The sequence below is a fragment of the Pongo abelii genome, chromosome 15 (genome assembly GCF_028885655.2).
Source record: "Pongo abelii isolate AG06213 chromosome 15, NHGRI_mPonAbe1-v2.0_pri, whole genome shotgun sequence".
NCBI lineage: Eukaryota > Metazoa > Chordata > Mammalia > Primates > Hominidae > Pongo > Pongo abelii.
In genome coordinates, this window is record NC_072000.2 from 106,903,177 (window position 1) to 106,924,066 (window position 20,890).

At 52.9% G+C, this 20,890-nt stretch overlaps 1 protein-coding gene across 2 annotated transcripts in view; it reads left to right on the forward strand.

Annotated features, from left to right (window-relative positions):
- The window catches only part of TECPR2 (tectonin beta-propeller repeat containing 2), a 148,172-nt gene that overhangs the window by 117,896 nt on the left and 9,386 nt on the right, over positions 1-20,890 (forward strand). For both annotated transcript variants that reach the window (XR_008513231.2, XM_024231463.3), the window contains exons 18-19: positions 20,044-20,185; positions 20,635-20,784. Coding sequence is in view for 1 of the 2 variants with exons in the window: in XM_024231463.3 (XP_024087231.2) it covers positions 20,044-20,185; positions 20,635-20,784 (292 nt within the window). In the remaining variant the exon portion in view is untranslated. The remainder of the gene's footprint in view (positions 1-20,043; positions 20,186-20,634; positions 20,785-20,890) is intronic.

Below are 20,890 nucleotides of genomic sequence, written 5' to 3' on the forward strand. Positions count from 1 at the left end.
AGTGCAGTGGCTCACTGCAAGCTCCACTGCAAGCTCACTGCAAGCTCCACCTCCCGGGTTGACGCCATTCTCCTGCCTCAGCCTCCCGAGTAGCTGGGACTACAGGCGCCCACCACCATGCCTGGCTAATCTTTTGTGTTTTTAGTAGAGATGGAGTTTCACTGTGTTAGCCAGGATGGTCTCGATCTCCTGACCTTGTGATCTGCCCGCCTCGGCCTCCCAAAATGCTGGGATTACAGGCATGAGCCACCACGCCCGGCCTATTTTTTATTTTTGAGACAGAGTCTCAGTCTGTCATTCAAGCTGAAGTGCAGTGGTACAATCATAGCTCACTATAACCACAAACCCCCGGGCTCAAACAATACTCCTGCCTCGGCCTCCAAAATGGCTAGGGGTATGCACCATCACACCTGGCTCATTTTTTTATTTTTATTTTGTAGAGATGAGGTCTTACTATGTTGTCCAGGCTGGTATCAAACTACTGGCCTCAAGTGATCCTCCCACCCCTCAGGCTCCCAAAGTGCTGGGATTGCGGGCGTGTGCCACTGTGCCCGGCCAGTTTTGTTTTTTGGTTTTGGGTTTTTGTTTTTTTGTTTTTTTTTAAGACAGAGTCTTACTCTGTCGCCCACTAGAGTTCAGTGGGTAATCTTGGCTCACTGCAACCTCCACCTCCTGGGTTCAAGTGATTCTCCTGCCTCAGCCTCCTGAGTAGCTGGGAATACAGGTGCCCGCCACCACGCCTGGCTAATTTTTTTTTTTTTTTTTTTTGAGACAGGGTCTCACTCTGTCACCCAGGCTGTAGTGCAGTGGCACAATCTCAGCTCACTACAACCTCCACCTCCTGGGTTCAAGTGATCCTCCCACCTCAGACTCTTGAGTAGCTGGGGCTACAGGTGAGTGCCACTACACCCGGCTAGTATTTGTATTTTTAGTAGAGACAGGGTTTCTCCATGTTGGCCAGGCTGGTCTCAAACTCCTGATCTCAGGTGATCTGCCTGCCTCGGCCTCCCAAAGTGCTGGGATTGCATGCGTGAGCCACTGTGCCCAGCCACACCCAGCTAATTTTTGTATTTTTAGTAGAGATGGGGTTTCACTGTGTTGGCCAGGCTGGTCTGGAACTCCTGACCTCAAGTGATCCACCTGTCTTGGCCTCCCAAAATGTTGGGATTACAGATAGGAGCCACCACACCGAACCTGGTTTTTATTTTTCATGAAAGCCATACATGAAATGCCAAGTGTGGTGGTATGTGCCTCTAGTCCCACCTACTCAGGAGGCTGGGTGGGAGGATCACTGGAGACCAGGATCATCCACCGCACTCCAGCCTGGGCAACAGAGTGAGACTCCATCTGTAAAAGAAAGAAAACAAAGTCACATGTGAAAATCAGTAGGTTGACATGTCAGTGGGTTCTATAAGATGTGCTACAAGAAACAAGTCTCTCCCGCCAATTTTGCCCTCTCTGGAGAGCTCCTTTCAGTTCTTTTCGCTGCCTGTCTCTGAGTGCTGCTTTGGGAGCTGTGTTTGGTTCCCTGACTTCAGGTGTTTCTGGTTGACTGTCTGCGGGAAGAGAAGCATGCAGAGCTCTTGCATCCCCCGTCCCCCATTCCCCTAGCCACCCACCTCCCTTCCTGCTTCCAACCTGCCAGAGCTGCAGCGCTTCCTGGGCACGGGCCTTGCTGTGAGGACAGAGGAGCTCTTCACAGCAGAGGCAGGGGATGAATCACACCTGCAATTCCTTGTCTGTGTGACTCTTTGTTTTCCGTGGACTTGATAATCATCTTGTTTGCTCATCTAGTTTTTTTTCTTTTTTTTTTGAGACAGAGCCTTGCTCTGTTGCTCAGGCTGGCATACAATGGTGCGATCAATCTCTGCTCACTGCAACCTCCAACTCCTGGGTCCAAGTGATTTTTCTGCCTCAGCCTCCCGAGTAGCTGGGATTAACAGGCGTGTGCCACCACGCCCAGCTAATTTTTTGTATTTTTAATAGAGACGGGGTTTCGCCATATTGGCCAGGCTGGTCTCAAACTCCTGACCTCAGGTGAGCCACCTGCCTTGGCCTCCCAAAGTGCTGGGATTACAGGCATGAGCCACTACACCCAGCCTGCTCATCTAGTTTTCTAAGTTCAGTTTCACACATTCAATCCCAAACCCTCTGCCAGTTGTCTCACACATCAGGAATGTGTCCTCTCCATTTCTTCCCCCTGCAGAGATCTCTCCTGCACCCTCTTGGCCAGCTCCAGTCTGGCCTCGTTCCTCTCTCTACCCGGGACCCAGCTGTTGTCCTAGCGTCACCTTTGACCTCCTCTCATGTTACAGCCCCTTTCTCCCGGATCCCGGGTCTTCCTCTCTCTGTGTCTGTGTTTGTTTGGGTGGATTTTATCCTCCAGTCAGTTCCCAAGGAAGGGTTCATGGTTGGTGACTTTTTGGAGATATTGCATGTCTGAAAAGTCTTTCATCTGTGTTCACCCTTGACCTTGCTGGATATAGCAGTCTAGGTTGGAAACCATTTTCCTTTAGGATTTTGAGGGTCTTCCTCCATTGTCTCTCGGCTTCCAGGATTGCTGTTCAGAAGCCAGAAGCCGTTCTTTTTTTTTTTTTTTTTTTTTGAGACAGAGTCTCACTCTGTCGCCCAGGCTGGAGTGCAGTGGCGCAATCTCGGCTCACTGCAAGCTCTGCCTCCCAGGTTCATGCCATTCTCCTGCCTCAGCCTCCTGAGTAGCTGGGACTACACGTGCCCGCCACCACGCCCGGCTAATTTTTTTTTTTTTGTATTTTTAATAGAGATGGGGTTTCACCATGTTAGCCAGGATGGTCTCGATTTCCTGACCTTGTGATCCTCCCGCCTCGGCCTCTCAAAGTGCTGGGATTACAGGCGTGAGCCACCGCGCCCGGCCCAGAAGCCATTCTAACACCTGATCCTTGATACTTGACCTGTTTTTCTTTCTGAAAGTTTGTAAGGTCTCTTTGTTCCCAGTGTTGTAAGAACAGATACACAGTGGTACGCCTTGGTGAGGGCTGTGTTCATCCTTGCAGTCAGGCGGTTGCAGCCTATGTGCTGGTGGGTGTCTGGGTCCTCTGCTGGGGTCCTCTTCTGCCCCTGCCTCTCTTGTTTTCCTTTTTTTGTTATTGTGTTTTTGTGTTTTGTTGTTGTTGTTGTTGTGGGGTTTTTCGTTGTTGTTGTGGGGGTTTTTGTTTTTGTTTTGTTTTGTTTTTTTTGAGACAGGGTCTCTCACTCCGTCACCCAGGCTGGAGTGCAATGGCACAATCACAGCTCATTGCACTGCATTAAACTTCTTTAAAGAAGTTTAAATCACAGCTTTAAACTTCTGGGCTCAAGCAATCCTCCCACCTCAGCCTCCCAAGTAGCTGGGACCACAGGCATATGCACCATGTTCAGCTAATTTTTTTATTATTTTTTTGTAGAGATGGAGTCTCACTATATTGCCCAGGCTGCTTTTGAACTCCTGGGCTCCAACAATCCTCCCACCTCGGCCTCCCAAAGTGCTGGATTCCAGGCATGAGCCACCGCACCTGGCACCCCTCCTGTTTTCTGTTTGCTCTGGCTGGAGGCCTCCTTTTTCTTTTTCTTTTTCTTTTTTTTTTTTTTTGAGTTGGTGTTTTCACCCTTGTTGCCCAGGCTAGAGTGCAGTGGCGCAATCTGGGCTCACTACAGCCTCTGCCCCCTGGGTTCAAGCGATTCTCCTGCCTCAGCCTCCCAAGTAGCTGGGATTACAGGCACCCACCACCATGCTCGGCTAATTTTGTATTTTTGGTAGAAATGGAGTTTTACCATGTTGGTCAGGCTGGTCTCGAACTCCTGACCTCAGGTGATCCACCTGCCTTGGCCTCCCAAAGTGCTGCGATTACAGGCATTAGCTACTGTGCCCAGCCTGGAGGCTTCCTTTTGTATTGTGTGCTTTCTAAGCTGGCCTCCACTTTTCTTTTATCTCCTGTTTCTATCTTTTTATGCTTTTATCCTACTTTCTAGAAGACATTCTCAACCTTATTTCTCCAACCCTCTGTCAGATTATTTCCATGATCACATGTTTAATTTCTGAAAGTTCCTGTTGTTGTTTGATGGCTGTAGAGTCTTTTCTCATCTCCCTAAGGATGTTTTGGAAGTTTCTTCTCCCTGCCTGGTCTTTGTGTGTCCCAAGTTGTGTGTTTTCCGTCTAGTTCGCCTTTTACATGGCAGAGGCTTTCTTCAGATGTTGGCAATCCCCTGATTGGAAGAGCGAGGCCCAGCAAGGCTGACTGGAAGCCCTGAGCACATGCATGGAACCTGTGGGCCACGCGGGTCTCTGACAGCGATCTGGCTGGGCTGCTGGATGGGGAGTCGTTGCTTTTAGCCTTCCAGGGCCCGCTGAGTCCTTGCCGTGCATCTCCCATTTTCCAGTTTCCAGAATTGTATGGCTGCTTCCTCCCCTCATTCTCTCTGTCCTTAGGAGATTTGAACCTTTTTTCTTTGAGATGGACTCTTGCTTTGTCACCCAGGCTGGAGTGCAGTGGCCCGATCTCAGCTCACTGCAGCCTCCCCCTCCTGTGTTCAAGCAATTCTCTGCCTCAGCCTCCCGAGTGGCTGGGATTACAGGCACATGCCACCATGCCTGGCTAATTTTTGTATTTTTGGTAGAGACAGGGTTTCGCCGTGTTAGTCAGGCTGGTCTCGAACTCCTGGCCTCAGATGATCCGGTCCGCCTCGGCCTCCCAAAGTGCTGGGATTACAGGCGCGAGCCACCGCCCCCGCCCCCTTTTTGTTTAACCCATTCCCTCTCATGGTAGTGGTGCTTGAGAAGGGAGTGAAAGAGTGATTGTGTGCTCATTATTATCACTGCCCAGAAGCTTCTGGCTTCTTCAGAGCCCTGCAGGTGACTCTTGCACATACCCAGTGCTCAGCACCATGGTGCAGCTCATCCCCTTCACCTCCACAGTTCTGGTATCACAGTCTTCAGAGTATAGCCACTATTTTCCTCTAACCCTCTGAACATCTTTGAGTGGTATTTAGGTGCTGGTGGGGCTGCCTGTTACACCGTAAGTTGTTCCGTCAACACAACTGTGCTGCCTGCAAATGAAGGTGTGAAACTTCCCCAAACTGCTGTCTAATGGTGTGGAATGGAACCAGCTCCCTTTGAGGGAAACTAAATTGTCTTTTGCGACTTCCTTTAATTTTTTCCATGTTGCCTTTTTTTCCTATACCTCCATTTAAACATCTATTGTTTTTGAGCTCTCTTCTTCAAAACTTGCTTCTAGGAACTATTACCCCTCTTCACCATACTGAACTCTAAGCCTTTTCTCTCATTCTGGAAGGCCGTGATACCTAGAAGTAGACCACAGGGTTCTAACGGGGTGCCCTGGGTCCTGCAGCAGTCCCCTCATCATGCTTTAACAACTTATGACCCAGTAGTTTAAACAACGACCCAGGGAAGCTTGTCCCAGCCTGCCCTGCATGTGCCCCCAGTAAAACCATGAGTGGCAGGAAGGGGAGCCCCTCGCGATGCTTGCCGTGACCCTAGAGGAGCAGAGCCCAGAGAGCATCTTTAGGGACCTCTCCCTCTGGGCTGCACTCATCCAGAAGGTGCTTCCCAGAGCCTGTCTGTAGAGCCAGCCACAGAGCAGGGCGATGAGCTATCAGAGACCAGGGTGTGTGCCACTGGGTCCAGCTTCTGCTCTTCTTGTCTCACAGCAATGTTTGAGTCCTGGTGCTAGCCATGGCGCAGTCATTGGGCTGGTATCAGTGACAAGGTCTTGAGGGTAGACAGGAAGAGTGGCCAGTTGGTTCCACCAGCCCCTGCTCAGGAAGGACAGAATGTGACAGGCACCCAGGAAACCTGCTTCTGAGCCTTTTCTTTAGCACACCCCCTACAATTAGCAGATGCAGCTTCTTGCTGGATTCTGAGGTCACACCTCAGACCAGATGCAGAGGCCCAGCAGTAACTGGAGTCAGTGCAGAAGGAACCACCAGGGAGAGGGAGAGGCCTCTGACAGGCCAGAAGAGAGCAGCAGTGGAGGCTTTTTCTGTCCAGAGCCCAGCATCTGGAGCCCTGCTCTGCTGGGCCAGAAGTTTCCAAATGTTTTTTAGCAGTAGGACCCATTCTTCAAATTAAAAAAAATTTTTTTTGAGTTAGGCTCTTGTTCTGTCACCCAGGCTGGAGTGCAGTGACACAATCTCAGCTCACTGTAACCTCGACCTCCTGGGCTCAAGTGATCCTCTTACCTCATCCTCTCGAGTACCTGGGACTACAGGTGTGTGTACAAAATACAAAAAACACTCCCAGCTGTCCAGCCTTAAATAAAATCTTGTACATAAGCCAGATGTGTTCAACAAGTAACAGCAAAACTGGTCCCATGAAACTGCCCCTTCCACAGGGGCTCTGAGGCACCTCTGCAAGGCCAGGGCCCCACAGGTGCTGCTGGAAAACTGCTGGTCTTCGGGCCGGTGAGGACGGAGAGAGAGGTCAGCACAGCAGGCCCCGGGCAGCCACACCCACCTCGTACCAGGGTCAGAGTCTCGAGGAGAATCAGAGATCATGGCCCCCGGCTCCTCCAGCTAAGGACACAGAGCACGAAGAGGAGGTCCTCCCAGCGTGTCAGCCCTGGCCCTGAGAATTTACCTTTAATTTAATCCTAGACCTATTAACATGGGTATCGAGTTTTTAAGCCCATCTGAAATTGGAAAGAATAGACCAGAAGCAGGAAGAGGGTCTGCTACAGGGAAAAAAGAACTAGAAAGACCAAACAGAAGTCAGAAAGTACAGCGACCACGGGCCATGTGACAAATGGCCCAACCAACCCACACGCCCCAGTGGCCCCTGAGGCTGCACGGATGGACGGACGGACACACAGCAGCACCATGAATCCTTAAGGGAAAATAAAGCTCAGCATGTGTCAGCGTTTACGGGGATTCACAGTTAAAACAGGGAGGGAGAGGGACTTGGAGGGAAAAGAAAAGGCAGTGTGGAAAGCACAAATGGCCGCCTGGATAACCGCGGCTTGTTTGGGTTAGGATTATTTCCAGAGGCGTCTTTCCTGGGGGATTTGTGCTGCCGCTTCAAAGACCCTCGGTCCACCCTGGTATTCCTGAAACATTCCTGCTGAATTTCTTCCAAGTTCTGATAAGTCCATGCCAAAATGGTCTGTCTAGATACATGTTTCCTTTGGCTGTGAAATCTTCAGCATGTTTTTGTTTTTCAGCCTGGGTTTACTCACATTCTGACTGAGGAACATGTGTGAGTGTGTGTGTGCGTGCACACACGTGTGTTGATAAAAGCTATGATAAAAGCTCAGCTACAAGAAGTTTGAAGAACTCTGGTCTGAGCCCCAGTGTGTTGATAAAAGCTATGATAAAAGCTCAGCTACAAGAAGTTTGAAGAACTCTGGTCTGAGCCCCAGACACTTGTGGTTTTTTTTTTTTTCTTTTTATTTTATTTTATTTATTTATTTTTATTTATTTTTTTTTTTGAGATGGAGTCTCACTCTGTTGCCCAGGCTGGAGTGCAATGGCACAATCTTGGCTCACTGCAAGCTCCGCCTCCCGCATTCATGCCATTCTCATGCCTCAGCCTCCCGAGTAGCTGGGACTACAGGCATCCACCACCATGCCTGGCTAATTTTTTGTATTTTTAGTAGAGGACGGGGTTTCACCGTGTTAGCCAGGATGGTCTCGATTTCCTGACCTCGTGATCCGCCCGCCTCGGCCTCCCAAAGTGCTGGGACTACAGGCGTGAGCCACCGCGCCCAGCCTCTTTTTATTTTTTTTGAGGCAGAGCCTTGCTCTGTTGCCTAGGCTGGAGTGCAATGGTGTGATCTCAGCTCACTACAACCTCTGCCTCCTGGGTTCAAGTGATTCTCCTGCCTCAGCCTCCTGAGTAGCTGGGACTACAGGCACCCGCCACCATGCCTGGCTAATTTTTGTATTTTTAGTAGAGATGGGGTTCCATCATGTTGGCCAAGCTGGTCTCGAACTCCTGACCTCAGGTGATCCGCCCACCTCGGCCTCCCAAAGTGTTGGGATTACAGGCGTGAGCCACCAGGCCCGGCCATTTACATTTCTTGAGCAGTGACTGTGAAAACCCACAGCACTTGGTGCTCCAAGGGTGGTGAGAATGGAAAGCACCATGTTTTCCCTCCCAGCCCACCCAGCCTAGAAAGAGGGGGTGTGGAGGCGCAGTGCCTGGTGCAGATGATTCTGGCAGCCCCACATAGGGTGGTTAGGCATGGGGCTAGATCCCTGGAGCAGCCTAGCCCCTGAATCTATAGGTATAAAAGACCTACTGTGCGCCAGGCTCCAGGTGCAGCACTGGATGAGGCAAGCACAGTTCTGCCCTCATGGAACTTGCAGTCTGGTAAAAACAGAAAGTGGACTGGAGTGAAAATCGCTGGGTGAGTGGGGGCTGGGACGACTTCTGGATTGTACACGGTTCCTCTAGCAAAGGTGCCGGTGTGTGTCCTGAGCATGAGGCAGCGGAGGTGCTGGCTGCAGTCTTCCCAGTGTTTGTAGGTAACCAACTCGCTTCTCCTAGGAATGCGGGGGCTTACGCTAATCTCGGGGCGGTGGTCACACGGAGTTCTTCTTGGGGAGTAGACGGGATGAGCACATTGTAGTCAGAATTCACAAGTACTGAATAGTGACTCAAAAACAAGGTTGCCTTGATCCCAGGAAACAATGTGTCATGTGTGTAGGTCACATTGTCTCAATGAGGCAGTGCTCTCACTGCTCCTGGCCACTGAAAGGAATTCCTGCACTTGAGAACAGCCACTCAGGGCCCTGAGCAGGGGGCTGCCCACAGCATCAGCACCCTGTATTGAAGTCATCCATGAAAACTTTGCTTCTTAACTTGAATTTTATGTCTAGTCAGGTCTTAATACATTCTGTCAAGAGAGTCTCTCGACAGTGGAAAGGAGTAATGGTTTATCCTGTAATGTTGGTGGCTTGGAGTAAAGAAAACAGCCTGGGTCAGGTGCGGTGGCTCACGCCTGTAATCCCAGCACTTTAGGAGGCTGAGGCGGGCGGATCACAAGGTCAAGAGTTCATGACCAGCCTGGCCCACATGGTGAAACCCCATCTCTACTAAGAATACAAAAATTAGCCGGGCGTGGTGGCATGTGCCTTTAATCTCAGCTACTCAGGAGGCTGAGGCAGAAGAATGGCATGAACCCGGGAGGCAGAGGTTACAGTGAACCGAGATCACGCCACTGCACTCCAGCCTGGGCGACAGAGCAAGACTCCATCTCAGGGGTTAAAAAAAAAAAGAAAAGAGAGAAAATACAGCCTTAGGTGTTCATAATAATCAGGAATGATCCTGGAGCTGTTGCCTTTTGAGAACATAGGATAGCAGCTTGTTTTTTCCCGCATGAGGTCTTGTTTAAGGGAAACTTTACAGCCCTGAGCAGCCCCTTTGATCAGTAAGTATCCAAGAGTTATAATTAAATAATTTGGGCACTCCCAGAAAGGAAGCGTGGCTCCCTCCCCATCACCACCCTGCGAACCATCTTTAAAGGACACTTAGGCCAGATGTGGTGGCTCACACCTGTAATCCCAGCATTTTGGGAGGCTGAGGCAGGAGGATCACTTAAGCCCAGGAGTTTGAGACCAGCCTGGGCAACATAGTGAGACCCCATCTCTACAAAAAAAAAAAAAATTTAATTAGCCAGGTGTGGTAGCATGCACCTATAGTCCCAGCTATTCAGGAAGATAAGGTGGGAGGATCACTTGAGCCCCAAGAGGTCGAGGCTGCGGTGACCTGTGATCGCACCGCTGCACTCTAGCTTGGGCAACACAGCAAGACCCAGTCCCAAAAACAAAAAGCAAACCTTCTTGCAGGAGCTGGATTTTGAACTTAAAAAAACAAGCACACACCGTTTGCCTGCTGCGCACACAGACACATACTTCCTCCCTCCCTCCCTATCTCCTCTCTCTTTCAGCTTACCAAACTTTGTGTATTTTTTAGCATTTCCAAAGCATTTTAACTCTCAAATTTCTTATTTATTCCATCTTACAAGTTGCATCCTTCATTTCTTTCTTTTTTTTTTGAGACAGTTTCACTGTGTTGCCCACGCTGGAGTGCAGGGCGCGATCTCCACTCACTGCAAGCTCTGCCTCCCAGGTTCACGCCATTCTCCTGCCTCAGCCTCCTGAGTAGCTGGGACTAAAGGCGTATGCCACCATGCCCGGCTAATTTTTGTATATTTTTAGTAAAGACGGGGTTTCACCATGTTAGCCAGGCTGGTCTTGAACTTCTGACCTCGTGATCCGCCTGCCTCGGGCTTCCCAAAGTGCTGGGATTACTTCAAAAAATGAGCCACCGCATTTTTATGAAGTTTTGAATATGAATAAGCCAAAATTTTAGACCACCTACTACTTTTTTTTGTTTTTTTAGTAGAGATTAGGTCTCGAGCTCTTGGGCTTAGGCAATTCTCCTGCCTCAGCCTCCTATAGTGCTGGGATTACAGGTGTAAGCCACTGTGCCCGGCCTAATTTTTTTTTTTTAATTTTTTTGTTTGTTTTTTGTTTTGTTTTTGTTTATTTTTTTTGAGACGGAGTCTTGCTCTGTCCCCCAGGCTGGAGTGCCGTGGCACGATCTGGGCTCACTGCAAGCTCCGCCTCCCAGGTTCACACCATTCTCCTGCCTCGGCCTTCCGAGTAGCTGGGACTACAGGCGCCCACCACAACACCCGGCTAAATTTTTGTATTTTTAGTAGAGACGGGGTTTCACCTTGTTAGCCAGGATGGTCTTGATCTGACCTTGTGATCCGCCTGCCTCAGCCTCCCAAAGTGCTGGGATTACAGGCGTGAGCCACCACGCCCGGCCTGTTTGTTTTTTTTGATACATAGTTTCACTCTTATTGCCCAGGCTGGAGTGCAATGGCGGGATCTCGGCTCACCACAACCTCTGCCTCCCGGGTTCAAGCGATTCTCCTGCCTCAGCCTTCTGAGTAGCTGGGGTTACAGGCATGAGCCACCACGCCTGGCTAATTTTGTATTTTTTTTAGTAGAGACGGGGTTTCTCCATATTGGTCAGGCTCGTCTTGAACTCCCGACCTCAGGTGATCCGCCTGCCTCAGCCTCCCAAAGGGCTGGGATTACAGGCGTAAGCCACCACACCCAGACTCTTTTGCATTTTTATGAAGTTTTTAATATGAATAAGCCAACATTTTAGATCACCTACTACTTTTTTTGCTTTTTTAGTAGAAATTAGGTCTCGAGCTCCTGGGCTCAGGCAATTCTCCTGCCTCAGCCTCTCATAGAGCTGGGATTATAGGTGTAAGCCACTGTGCCCGGCCTACTTTTTTTTTTTTAATTGAATTTATTTTTGTTTTTTTGATACGTAGTTTCACTCTTGTTGCCCAGGCTGGAGTGCAATGGCGCAATCTTGGCTCACTGCAACCTCTGCCAACTGGGTTCAAGCGATTCTTCTGTCTCAGCCTCCTGAGTAGCTGGGATTACAGGCGCCCGCCACCACGTCCAGCTAATTTTATACTTTTTTTAGTAGAGACAGGGTGTCTCCATATTGGTCAGGTTGGTCTCGAACTCCCAACCTCAGGTGTTGCGCCTGCCTCAGCCTCCCGAAGTGCTAGGATTACAGGCATGAGCCACCGCGCCCAGCCTAATTGAAATTTTTATTGAGATAATGGTCACTGCACTTGTATTTATAAGAAATCCTGAGTACCCTTTACCCAGTTCACCGCAATGGTAACTGCAAAACTATAGTACCCTGTCACAACCAAGGCTTGTCTACTTTTTCTTTTTTTCTAAATTGTGATAAAATACACATGAGATTTACTGTTAGTGACAGTACATTTGCAATGTTGTGTAACCATTGTCACTATATGGATCCAGAATATTCTTTTTTTTTTCCTTCTTTTTTGAGATGGAGTTTTGCTCTTGTTACCCAGGCTGGAGTGCAGTGGCACAATCTGGGCTCACTGCAACCGCCGCCTCCCAGGTTCAAGTGATTCTCCTGCCTCAGCCTCCCAAGACGCTAGGACTACAGGCATGCGCCACCATGCCCGGCTAATTTTGTATTTTTAGTAGATATGGAGTTTCACCATGTTGGCCAGGCTGGTCTCAAACTCCTAACCTCAAGTGATCTGCCTGCCTTGGCCTCCCAAAGTGCTGGGATTACAGGCATGAGCCACTGGTGCCCAGCCTAGTTCCAGAACATTCTTATCCCTCAAGAAAGCCCCTACCAATGCGAAGCCACTCCCCATTCCTCCTCCTTCCTCCTCTTTCCCAGCCTCTGGCAGCTGCTCACCTGATTTCTACCTGGGATTTTCCTCTTCTGGATGTTTCATAGAAATGGAATCCTGGCTGTGCATGGTGGCTTACACCTGTAATCCCAGTACTTTGGGAGGCTGAGGTGGGTGGATCACAAGCTCAGGAGTTCAAAACCAGCCTGGCCAAGATGGTGAAACCCTGTCTCTATCTCAGGACTTTGGGAGGCCGAGGCGGGTGGATCACAAGGTCAGGAGTTCAAGACCAGCCTGGCCAAGATGGTGAAACCCTGTCTCTACTAAAAATACAAAAATTAGCTGGGCATGGTGGCAGGCACCTGTAATCCCAGCTACTCGGGAGGCTGAGGCAGGAGAATCACTTGAACCTGAGAGGCAGAGGTTGCAGTGAGCCAACATCGTGCCATTGCACTCCAGCCTGGCGACAAGAGCAAAACTCTGTGTCAAAAAAAAAAAAGAATCCTACAGTGTGTGGCCCTGAGTGATACGTGCTCTCTCTGACAGCCCCTGAGTGTGTCTGGGTTTTGTCTGTTTAAATGAGGGTTTATTCGGCCCCAGACTTCTGGTACAAACCAGAAGACAGCTAGCTGCTCTCGCACTCAGCGCACCTAACAAACCAGCAGTGCCAGGTTCAGCCGGGAGTTCTTTTGCCTCCAAAGAAAGGCTGAAGAAGAATCTACACTAACTTTAGTGGAGGCACTTACATCAGTGCCTCCACTAAAAATAAAGCAAAAACAAGCAAATTCAGGTGACAGTTACAAAAAAAAAATACAGTGAGTTTATTAAATAAATACAGCAAAGGTGTGTTGAGGCCGCCGGTGAATCAGGTCACTGTGATGAAAGCCGCGCAGCAGGTCTGTGTGTTAACCCCACGCGGCACCTTCCTTGCTCACTGTGAGCGAACAGTGGAATTCCCTGCTCCCATGAACCTGCGCTGCTTCCCACTGGCACCACTCTGAGACCAGAAGAAATCGGTTTTCTCCAGAGGAAGACGATGAAGTCATTTGCTTTGAGGTCCAGTGATTATCATTGTTTCTGACCTAATAGAAAATCATCCCTCACTGATGCCCAGCCCTGCTAGTCTCGAAGCCCCTTGCAGGCATCATGTCATGACACCCAGGGTGTGCCCAGAGCCCCGGCAGGCAGGACTGCCAGGCAGGGCTAGGACCAGGCCTCTCTGTTACCAACCCAGAGAGCAGTCAGCAAAGCAACCCCCAAGTTTGCCAACTTTTCAGTCATTGGTTTTTTGTCTATTGAAACCTTGGTGTATTTTAGCAGAGGAGCATTCCCCAGTCACCCGACATCTGTGGCTCGGGATCATGATTGCCGTGACCACCCGGGGTGCTGAGCGCTGCCCCGGCCTGGTGTCTGCTCTGAAAAGGTCCAGACTCAAGCAGAGCAGACACCCCAGGGCCCCTTTGCCTGTCCTTCAGCCGGCGCCATGGGCTCTGCCTCCAAAGCCTGTTCCATCGGCCTCTTAGGGCCTGCCTGTACCACCAGCCCCTGGCTTATTGCACCAGCGTCCGGAACGGAGTTTTTGTTCTACCTGCCCTTCCCTGCAGCTTGTCCTCACTGCAGCCAGAAGGGTCCTCAGACAACATGCGCTAGTTCACATCTCTCCTCTTTTTTTTTTTTTTTTTTTTTTGAGACAGAGTCTCACTCTTTTCGCCCAGGCTGGAGTGCAATGGCACGATCTCAGCTCTCTGCAACCTCTGCCTCCCGGGTTCAAGCGATTCTCCTGTCTCAGCCTCCCGAGTTGCTGGAATTACAGGCGCCCGCCACCACTCCCGATTAATTTTGTATTTTTAGTAGAGATGGGGTTTCATCATATTGGTCAGGCTGGTCTCGAACTCCTGACCTCAGGTGATCCACCCGCCTGGGCCTCCCAAAGTGCTGGGATTACAATTGTGAGCCACTGCGCTCGGCCCACATCTCTCCTCTTTTTTTACTTTTATTTTGTTTATTATTACGGAGGGCCTTGCTCTGTTGCCCAAGCTAGAGTGCAATGGCGTGAATATGGCTTACTGCAGCCTCAAACTCCTGGGCTCAAGTAATCCTCCTGCCTCAGATTCCTAAGTAGCTGGGACTATAGGCACATGTCACCATGCCCAGATAATTTTTTAAATTTTGGTAGAGACAAGGTCTTGCTGTTGCCCAGGCTCGTCTCAAACTCCTTGGCTCAAGCAGTCGTCCCTCCTTGGTCTTCCAAAGTGCTGGCATTACAGGTGTGAGGCACCGTGCCCAGCCCTTTCCTATTTTCATACCCTTCTGGCAGCTTCCCACATCACTCAGAATGAAATCACACTTCTTCTCTCAGCCTGAAGCCTGCCATCAGCCCTAGCAGCCACTCTGGCCTCACCACTGGGCTGCAGCCTCCCAGCCTCCTTGCTGCAACTCTGAGCTACCCTCAGTTCTACACTTGCTGGGGCTGCAGGGTGCCTTCCCTAGGTGTTGGCAGGATCACTGCCCCTCCACTCCAGGCAGAGTCAGGGTGTCCCTCTGGCCCTTCTCTCTGTTATGCAGTATGGCATTGGTTTGTCTGGGTTGTGCCCCACCCTCCCAGTAGGATGGCAGCTCTGGGTGGGCAGAAACAAGGGTTTTGTTTGCAGTTGAGTTTTCCCCAAAACCCAGCATGTGTGAGTGCTCATTCGTCGAACAAATGATCACATGCCTACAATTAGAGGTGTCCAGGAGACAGCTGGTACGAGGCCTTGGGCCACATGAGCCCTGCCAGTGGTAGGGGTGGTATGTTGTACTATGGAACCCAGTCTGGGAAATACTGGGTAAAGGCATGAGGCAAGATGATAAACCTGGAAAGAAGTGTCCAGAATGACTTGTTCTTCCTCTTTTAAAGAGCATTTACTGGTGTCCCCGTGTGCTTTTCGTCAGACTGTGCTCTCCCACCCTCTGAGACCTGGCCTCCATCCCTACCCCTTCCTGAAGCCCTCCTGGGCTGTCTGCAGGCCGGCCTCCCACCTAGAGTGAGGGCCCTGCCAGGGAGTGCCAGTCCTCCTTTCGGAGAGAAGCCGCTATGCCATGAGCTTTCGTCGTGTAAAGTCAGACCCAGACAGCCCGGGCCCTGGTGTCAGGAGTGTGGCAGCAGCCGGGGCTCAGGAGGGGCTGGACAGCCCAGGCCCTGGTGTCAGGAGTGTGGCAGCAGCTGGGGCCGGGGCTCACCTTCTGCTTCTTGGGCCGGCCACTGGTCACACAGGTGCACTCAAATTGGGAAGCTCCGTCATGCTGTGCACCTAGGATGTGTGTAGTTTTCAAATGTATATTTTCCTCCAGTAATACAAAATAGAGTTTCTTTTTATTGGATAAAAGCAGTTGAGGGGCTGGGGACACAGGATGTTTCCGAGGGCAGCAGGTGGCCAAGGTCCATCCTCCACGCACCTCCTTAGCATCGGGCTGGGCTGGAGCTGGGCAGACGTGGCCTCCTCCTGCAGGGAGCTCCCAGGCAGCACAGGGGCCCTTCCCAGAGGCCTGGCAGGCAGCGTGAGTGGGGTTGTGAAGGGTGGGCAGCAGCCTGCCAGGTGAGCAACGCGTTGAGGGGGTGTGTGTGTCCGGAAGGGACGACTGGCAAGGCCAGGGTGAGGCTGGGCCCTGCCTGCTCTTCCCACCATGTTCTGTTCTAGCAGCTTCTAGTAAAGGCTGTTAATGGGCAGAGGCTCACGTCAGGGGGCAGAGCCTGAAGGCGAGAGAGCCAAGGGAGACAGGGAAGTTTTATGTTCCAGAGACGTTGCGAGGTGATGGAGAGAAGAGGAAAGGGATGTCGGGTAGCCGTCCCCTGCCCGCTCATGAGCACTTCTCCGCCTGCCACCGTGCTGCTTCCAGCGCCCATCTTTCTCTATCTGGAGACCCCTCGGAGACTCCACTTTGGTCCTTGCTGTTCTTGCCCTTCCCCTGAAGCACAGTCGTCTCCTCCTCTCTCCATCATTCCCATTGTCCTTGACTTACTATTCAAAAGCTAGTGGCTTCAAACCACAGCGCGTCTCAGCTCTGGGCCAGGACTACAGGCAGTGTGTGAGGGAGTCCCGGCTCTGCTCCACCACGTCGGGGCCCTGGCCAGTGGGCTGAATGGTGAGGCCTGGGCCGCTTTTCGTCTCCTCCACGCAGCCTTCTGAGTGGGGAAGGTGGGAGCCTGGCAGGAGCCTTTCCTCCACACAGCCTGGTGGCCTCAGCCTCGGCCTCAGCTGGCAGGCTTCTTCCCCAGCAGCCCGGCCTCCCCACCCAGCCCTGCTTTGCAGAGTGATCACAGGCCTCTCCCCTCGCTTCCCTGGAGCCCCTGCATCCCCTGGAATGGGGGCTTAGCCTAGAGCAGCGCTTCCCCAAATCTGCAGCTCTGAACCCCAGGTCCATGGAATGGAAATGGATGTGATGTATGGAAAGGGGATTCCATAGCCAAACAAGTTAAGCTAAGCTCAGAGGGAAGGTGGTGAATAGAAATCCCAAACATCTGATCCCAGCACAGCCAGAGGTGGGGACCTGCCTGAGTGTGCTCCAGGTGGTCCCTGGGGACTTGGCCCTGGCACCCCTGCTCTCCTGGACTGCATCCCACAGCCCCACTGGCCGCCCCGCCCCAGCCTCCCTGCTGTGACAGGGGCAGGGGCTGCAGTGTCCCTGCAGCACAGGCACGGCTCCCTTGGCTCCCTCGATCTCACCGGTGCATCTGGGGTTCTGCGTGGAAAGTGGCTCGGGCTTCCAGTGCCGCTCTGCTTTAAGCTGGGACCGCTGTCCAGGGTGGTGCCCAGCCTTCTGGCCTCTGCCATCCAACCCTTCCCTCTCCCCCCTCAGCGGCCCTGTGTCCTCCGGGCATCAACCCTAATGCCACCTCCTCGCCTGACCACCCACTGCCAGTTGCTCATTTTATTTCCTGGTGGTGCCTCCCATATCTGAACCTAGCCTGGTGTTTACGTCCAACTGCCTGCTCTGGTGCTACCTGAGAGCCCCATCCAGCCCACTCACGACGGCTTCCAGAGCCTGTGCCTGTAACTTGGGCGAATGTGTGGAGTGAGCGACCAAAGGGCTGAGGGAGCAGCGAAGGGAGCCCCTCACTAGGACTCTAGGGCTCTGTTCTCTCTGTGTCTCTTAAAATAGCTCACTCGCAGCTGGGCGCAGTGGCTCACACCTGTAATCCCAGCACCTTGGGAGGCCGAGCCGGGCAGATCACTTGAGGTCAGGAGTTCTAGATCAGCCTGGCCAACATGGTGAAACCCGTCTCTACTAAAAATACAAAAATTAGCCGGGCTTGGAGGTGGGCACCTGTAATCCCAGCTACTTGGGAGGCTGAGGCAGGAGAATCCCTTGAAACCGGGAGGCGGAGGTTGCAGTGAGCCAAGATCACGCCACTGCACTCCAGACAGAGTGAGACTCAAAAAAAAAAACTAGCTCGGCCTGGTGTGGTGGCTCATGCCTGTAATCCCAGCACTTTGGGAGGCCGAGATGAGTGGATCACCTGAGGTCAGGAGTTCGAGAGCAGCCTCAACAAGGAGAAACCCCTTCTCTACTAAAAATACAAAATTAGCCTGGCATGGTGGTGCATGCCTGTAATCGCAGCTACTCGGGAGGCTGAGGCAGGAGAATTGCTTGAACCTGGGAGGCGGAGGTTGCAGTGAGCCGAGATCGCACCATTGCACTCCAGCCTGGGCAACAAGAGCGAAACTCCATCTCAAAAAAAAAAAAAACTAGCTCATTCACCCCACTGGCAGGCTGAGACCCGCAGTCGCTCCAGCTGCACCCTGAGCGAGCTCACACAAGAGAGAACTTCGGCCAGGCACGGTGGCTCACACCTGTAATCTCAGCACTTTGGGAGGCCAAGGCGAATGGCTCACTTGAACCCCGGAGTTCAAGACCAGCCTGGGCAACATGGTGAAACCCAGTGTCTACAACAAAATACAAAAATTAGCCTGGTGTGGTGGTGTGCACCTGTAGTCCCAGATACTTGGGAAGCTGAGGTGGGAGGATCACTTGAGCCAAGGAGATGCAGGTTGCAGTGAGCCGGGATTGCGCCAGGGCACTCCAGCCTGGGTGACAGAGCGAGACCCTGTCTTAAAAAAAATTTTTTAAAAAGAGAACTTTCTGACAGCCAGAATCAAGTGGGGGCAGGGGGAGGGGGTGGCCCTCTGCCTGTCAGTGTTTCAGCTGTGGAGCTGCGACCAAGTCTGGATGTGTTTGGGATTTATATTCTCCACCTTCCCTCTGAGCTTAGCTTAACTTGTTTGGCTATGGAACCCCCTTTCCATACATCACACCTATTTCCATTCCATGGACCTGGGGTTCAGAGGCGCAGATTTGGGAAAGCACTGTTCTAGGCTAAGTCCCCATTTCAGGGGGATGCAGGGACTCCAGGGAAGGGAGGGGAGAGGCCTGTGATCACTCTGCAAAGCAGGGCTGGGTGGGGAGGCCGGGTGGCTGGGGAAGAAGCCTGCCATGTTTGGGAAGACCAGTTGGCCTTAGAGGACCTAGCAGCAGCAAAGGCAGACACTGGCTCAGGCAGTGGTGACTGGTGGTGACGTGCGCACAAGAGCGGCCATCGCCCCGTCCTCCTTGCTGCTCTGTCTCTCCATCCTCCATGTCCTGATCCACTGGGACTGGCCCTGGGGCTGAGGTGTGAGACTTGGTGCCCACAGAAGGCATTTCATACATGTGTTCATCAGCCCACAGTTAGGGGCCCCTGCCCAGAGCAGCCGGCGGGTGAGGATGCGGGCAGCCTGGAGAGGGCACCTCGATCAGGGAGGTGCAGGTAGAGGGAGGTCCCACTGCCTGAGGGCCCTGAGAGTGTCTGGACCCAGCAAGTGTGTGACACGGGCACTATGACAGGAGCACTGTGCAGCCAGAGCGTGGCACAGGGCATCCAGTGTGATTGTATTCACGGCAGCCCTGAGCACAAAGCAAGGAGCAGGAGATGCGTGGCGGCAGCAAGGGATCTGCCAGTTTCCACTGGGTGGCCCACTCGGTCCCATGGAGGCCGACCAGGAGGGCAGGGACCCAAGACCACAAATGTAGCAGGGAAGACTGTGGGTTCCAGAAAAGCAGGCAGTGCCAGGCAGTGGGGGACAGCCAGCCCCTTGGGGCTCGGGTCACCCACCAGCACTGCTGGTGACCAGAGGCCCAGATCCTCCAGACAGTGCTGTGCTCGAAGGCACGGAGGCCTGGTCCAACTGACGGGTGGGCAGCCCTGGGGCAAACTGGAGCTGCCGGTAGACAGCAAACAGGACACTGGAGGGACTTCCTCCTGTCCTGTGAAAAGCAGACAAAGGACCGGAGATGCCGAGCGTGGACAGAGGCTGCCCAAGGACCAGGGCAGGGTGGCAGTCTTGTGCTACGGCCTGGGCAATGGGGACGTTGCCTGCCCGGCAGCACATTTGGGAGGACAGCTGTGCCTAGAGGAGAGGGGCCTCAGCTGAGCCAGGATGGTGAGGGCAGCACAGGCAGGTGGCGGGGTCTCCTGGGCTGGTGTTTTTGTTTCTCACAGTGCCCACCACGGTCCTTCACAGCCAGGTCCGCCGCACCTCTCCTCTCATTCCTCCACTCTCTGTTCACCTGGGCCGTCCTTGCCCTTCTTGGTGTCCTGCTGGAGTCCATGCTGGTATCTGCTGGGCTGTCCCTCAGTCTGGCCCACCTGACATTCTGGAGACAAGTGACCATCTCCCCCGTGAGACTGGCACCAGGGGCAGGACGTGGCCCCTCTGCCTCCTGCGGGGCCCACTCTGGCTGCTGCATGCTGCCACTAACATGTCCCCAGTTCTGGAAGTCTCCTGTCCTTCCTCTTGTCACCCAACTCCTGCCTTCCCTGAAAGTCCCTTCCTGCTTCCAGCCTGCCGGGGTCAGCTTGGTCAGCGTCCATTCCAGCCCCAACGACCAGATGCTGTGGGTGCTTGACAGCAGGTGGAACGTGCACGTGCGGACCGGGATCACCGAGGAGATGCCTGTGGGAACCGCCTGGGAGCACGTGCCAGGTAGGAGCCTGCAGACAGGGCCTGTGGTGCTGGCCAGCCGGGGCTACCATCACTGGGGGCTGCTGGGCGCTCCCTCCAGGCCGCTGTATGTGAGGCAGCCTTTGTGCTGGGGCTGTGCTGTCGCCGCTGCTTCCTGAGCCAGGGGACAAGCCTCCCGTCATGTTCCTTGTTAGGGGAACCCAGGCCGTCCTGCTGGTGCTTTTGTGAGAGGGCAGTTTGCACACTGCCCAGGCCCTTCTGTCCTTTGACTTCTGGCTTTCGGTGGCTTTGCTGGCCCTGCCAACTGGGTGTCCTTTCCCTCGGCTGCTGCCCCAAGCCCAGCCCATCATGGGCGCTCCATCCCCGCAGGGACCCTAGTGGAGGTGTGCAGCGTCACAAGAGTGGGCTCGGGAAGCAGCAGCCCATCCCATCCATGGCAGGGGCTCAGGAGGGACTTTGTCTGCCCACAGGGTTGCAGGCCTGCCAGCTGGCACTGAGCACCAGGACCGTGTGGGCCCGCTGTCCAAATGGAGACCTCGCCCGGCGGTACGGCGTCACAGACAAGAACCCCGCCGGGGACTACTGGAAGAAAATTCCCGGCAGCGTGTCGTGTTTCACAGGCAGGTGCCCGGGGCCAGTGGGCTCAGGGCCCCTTGGGGTTCCCAGGGCTCCTGTGGACCATGTCGGGGGACTCTCAAAGAAGCCGACCCCACTGGGCTCCACTCT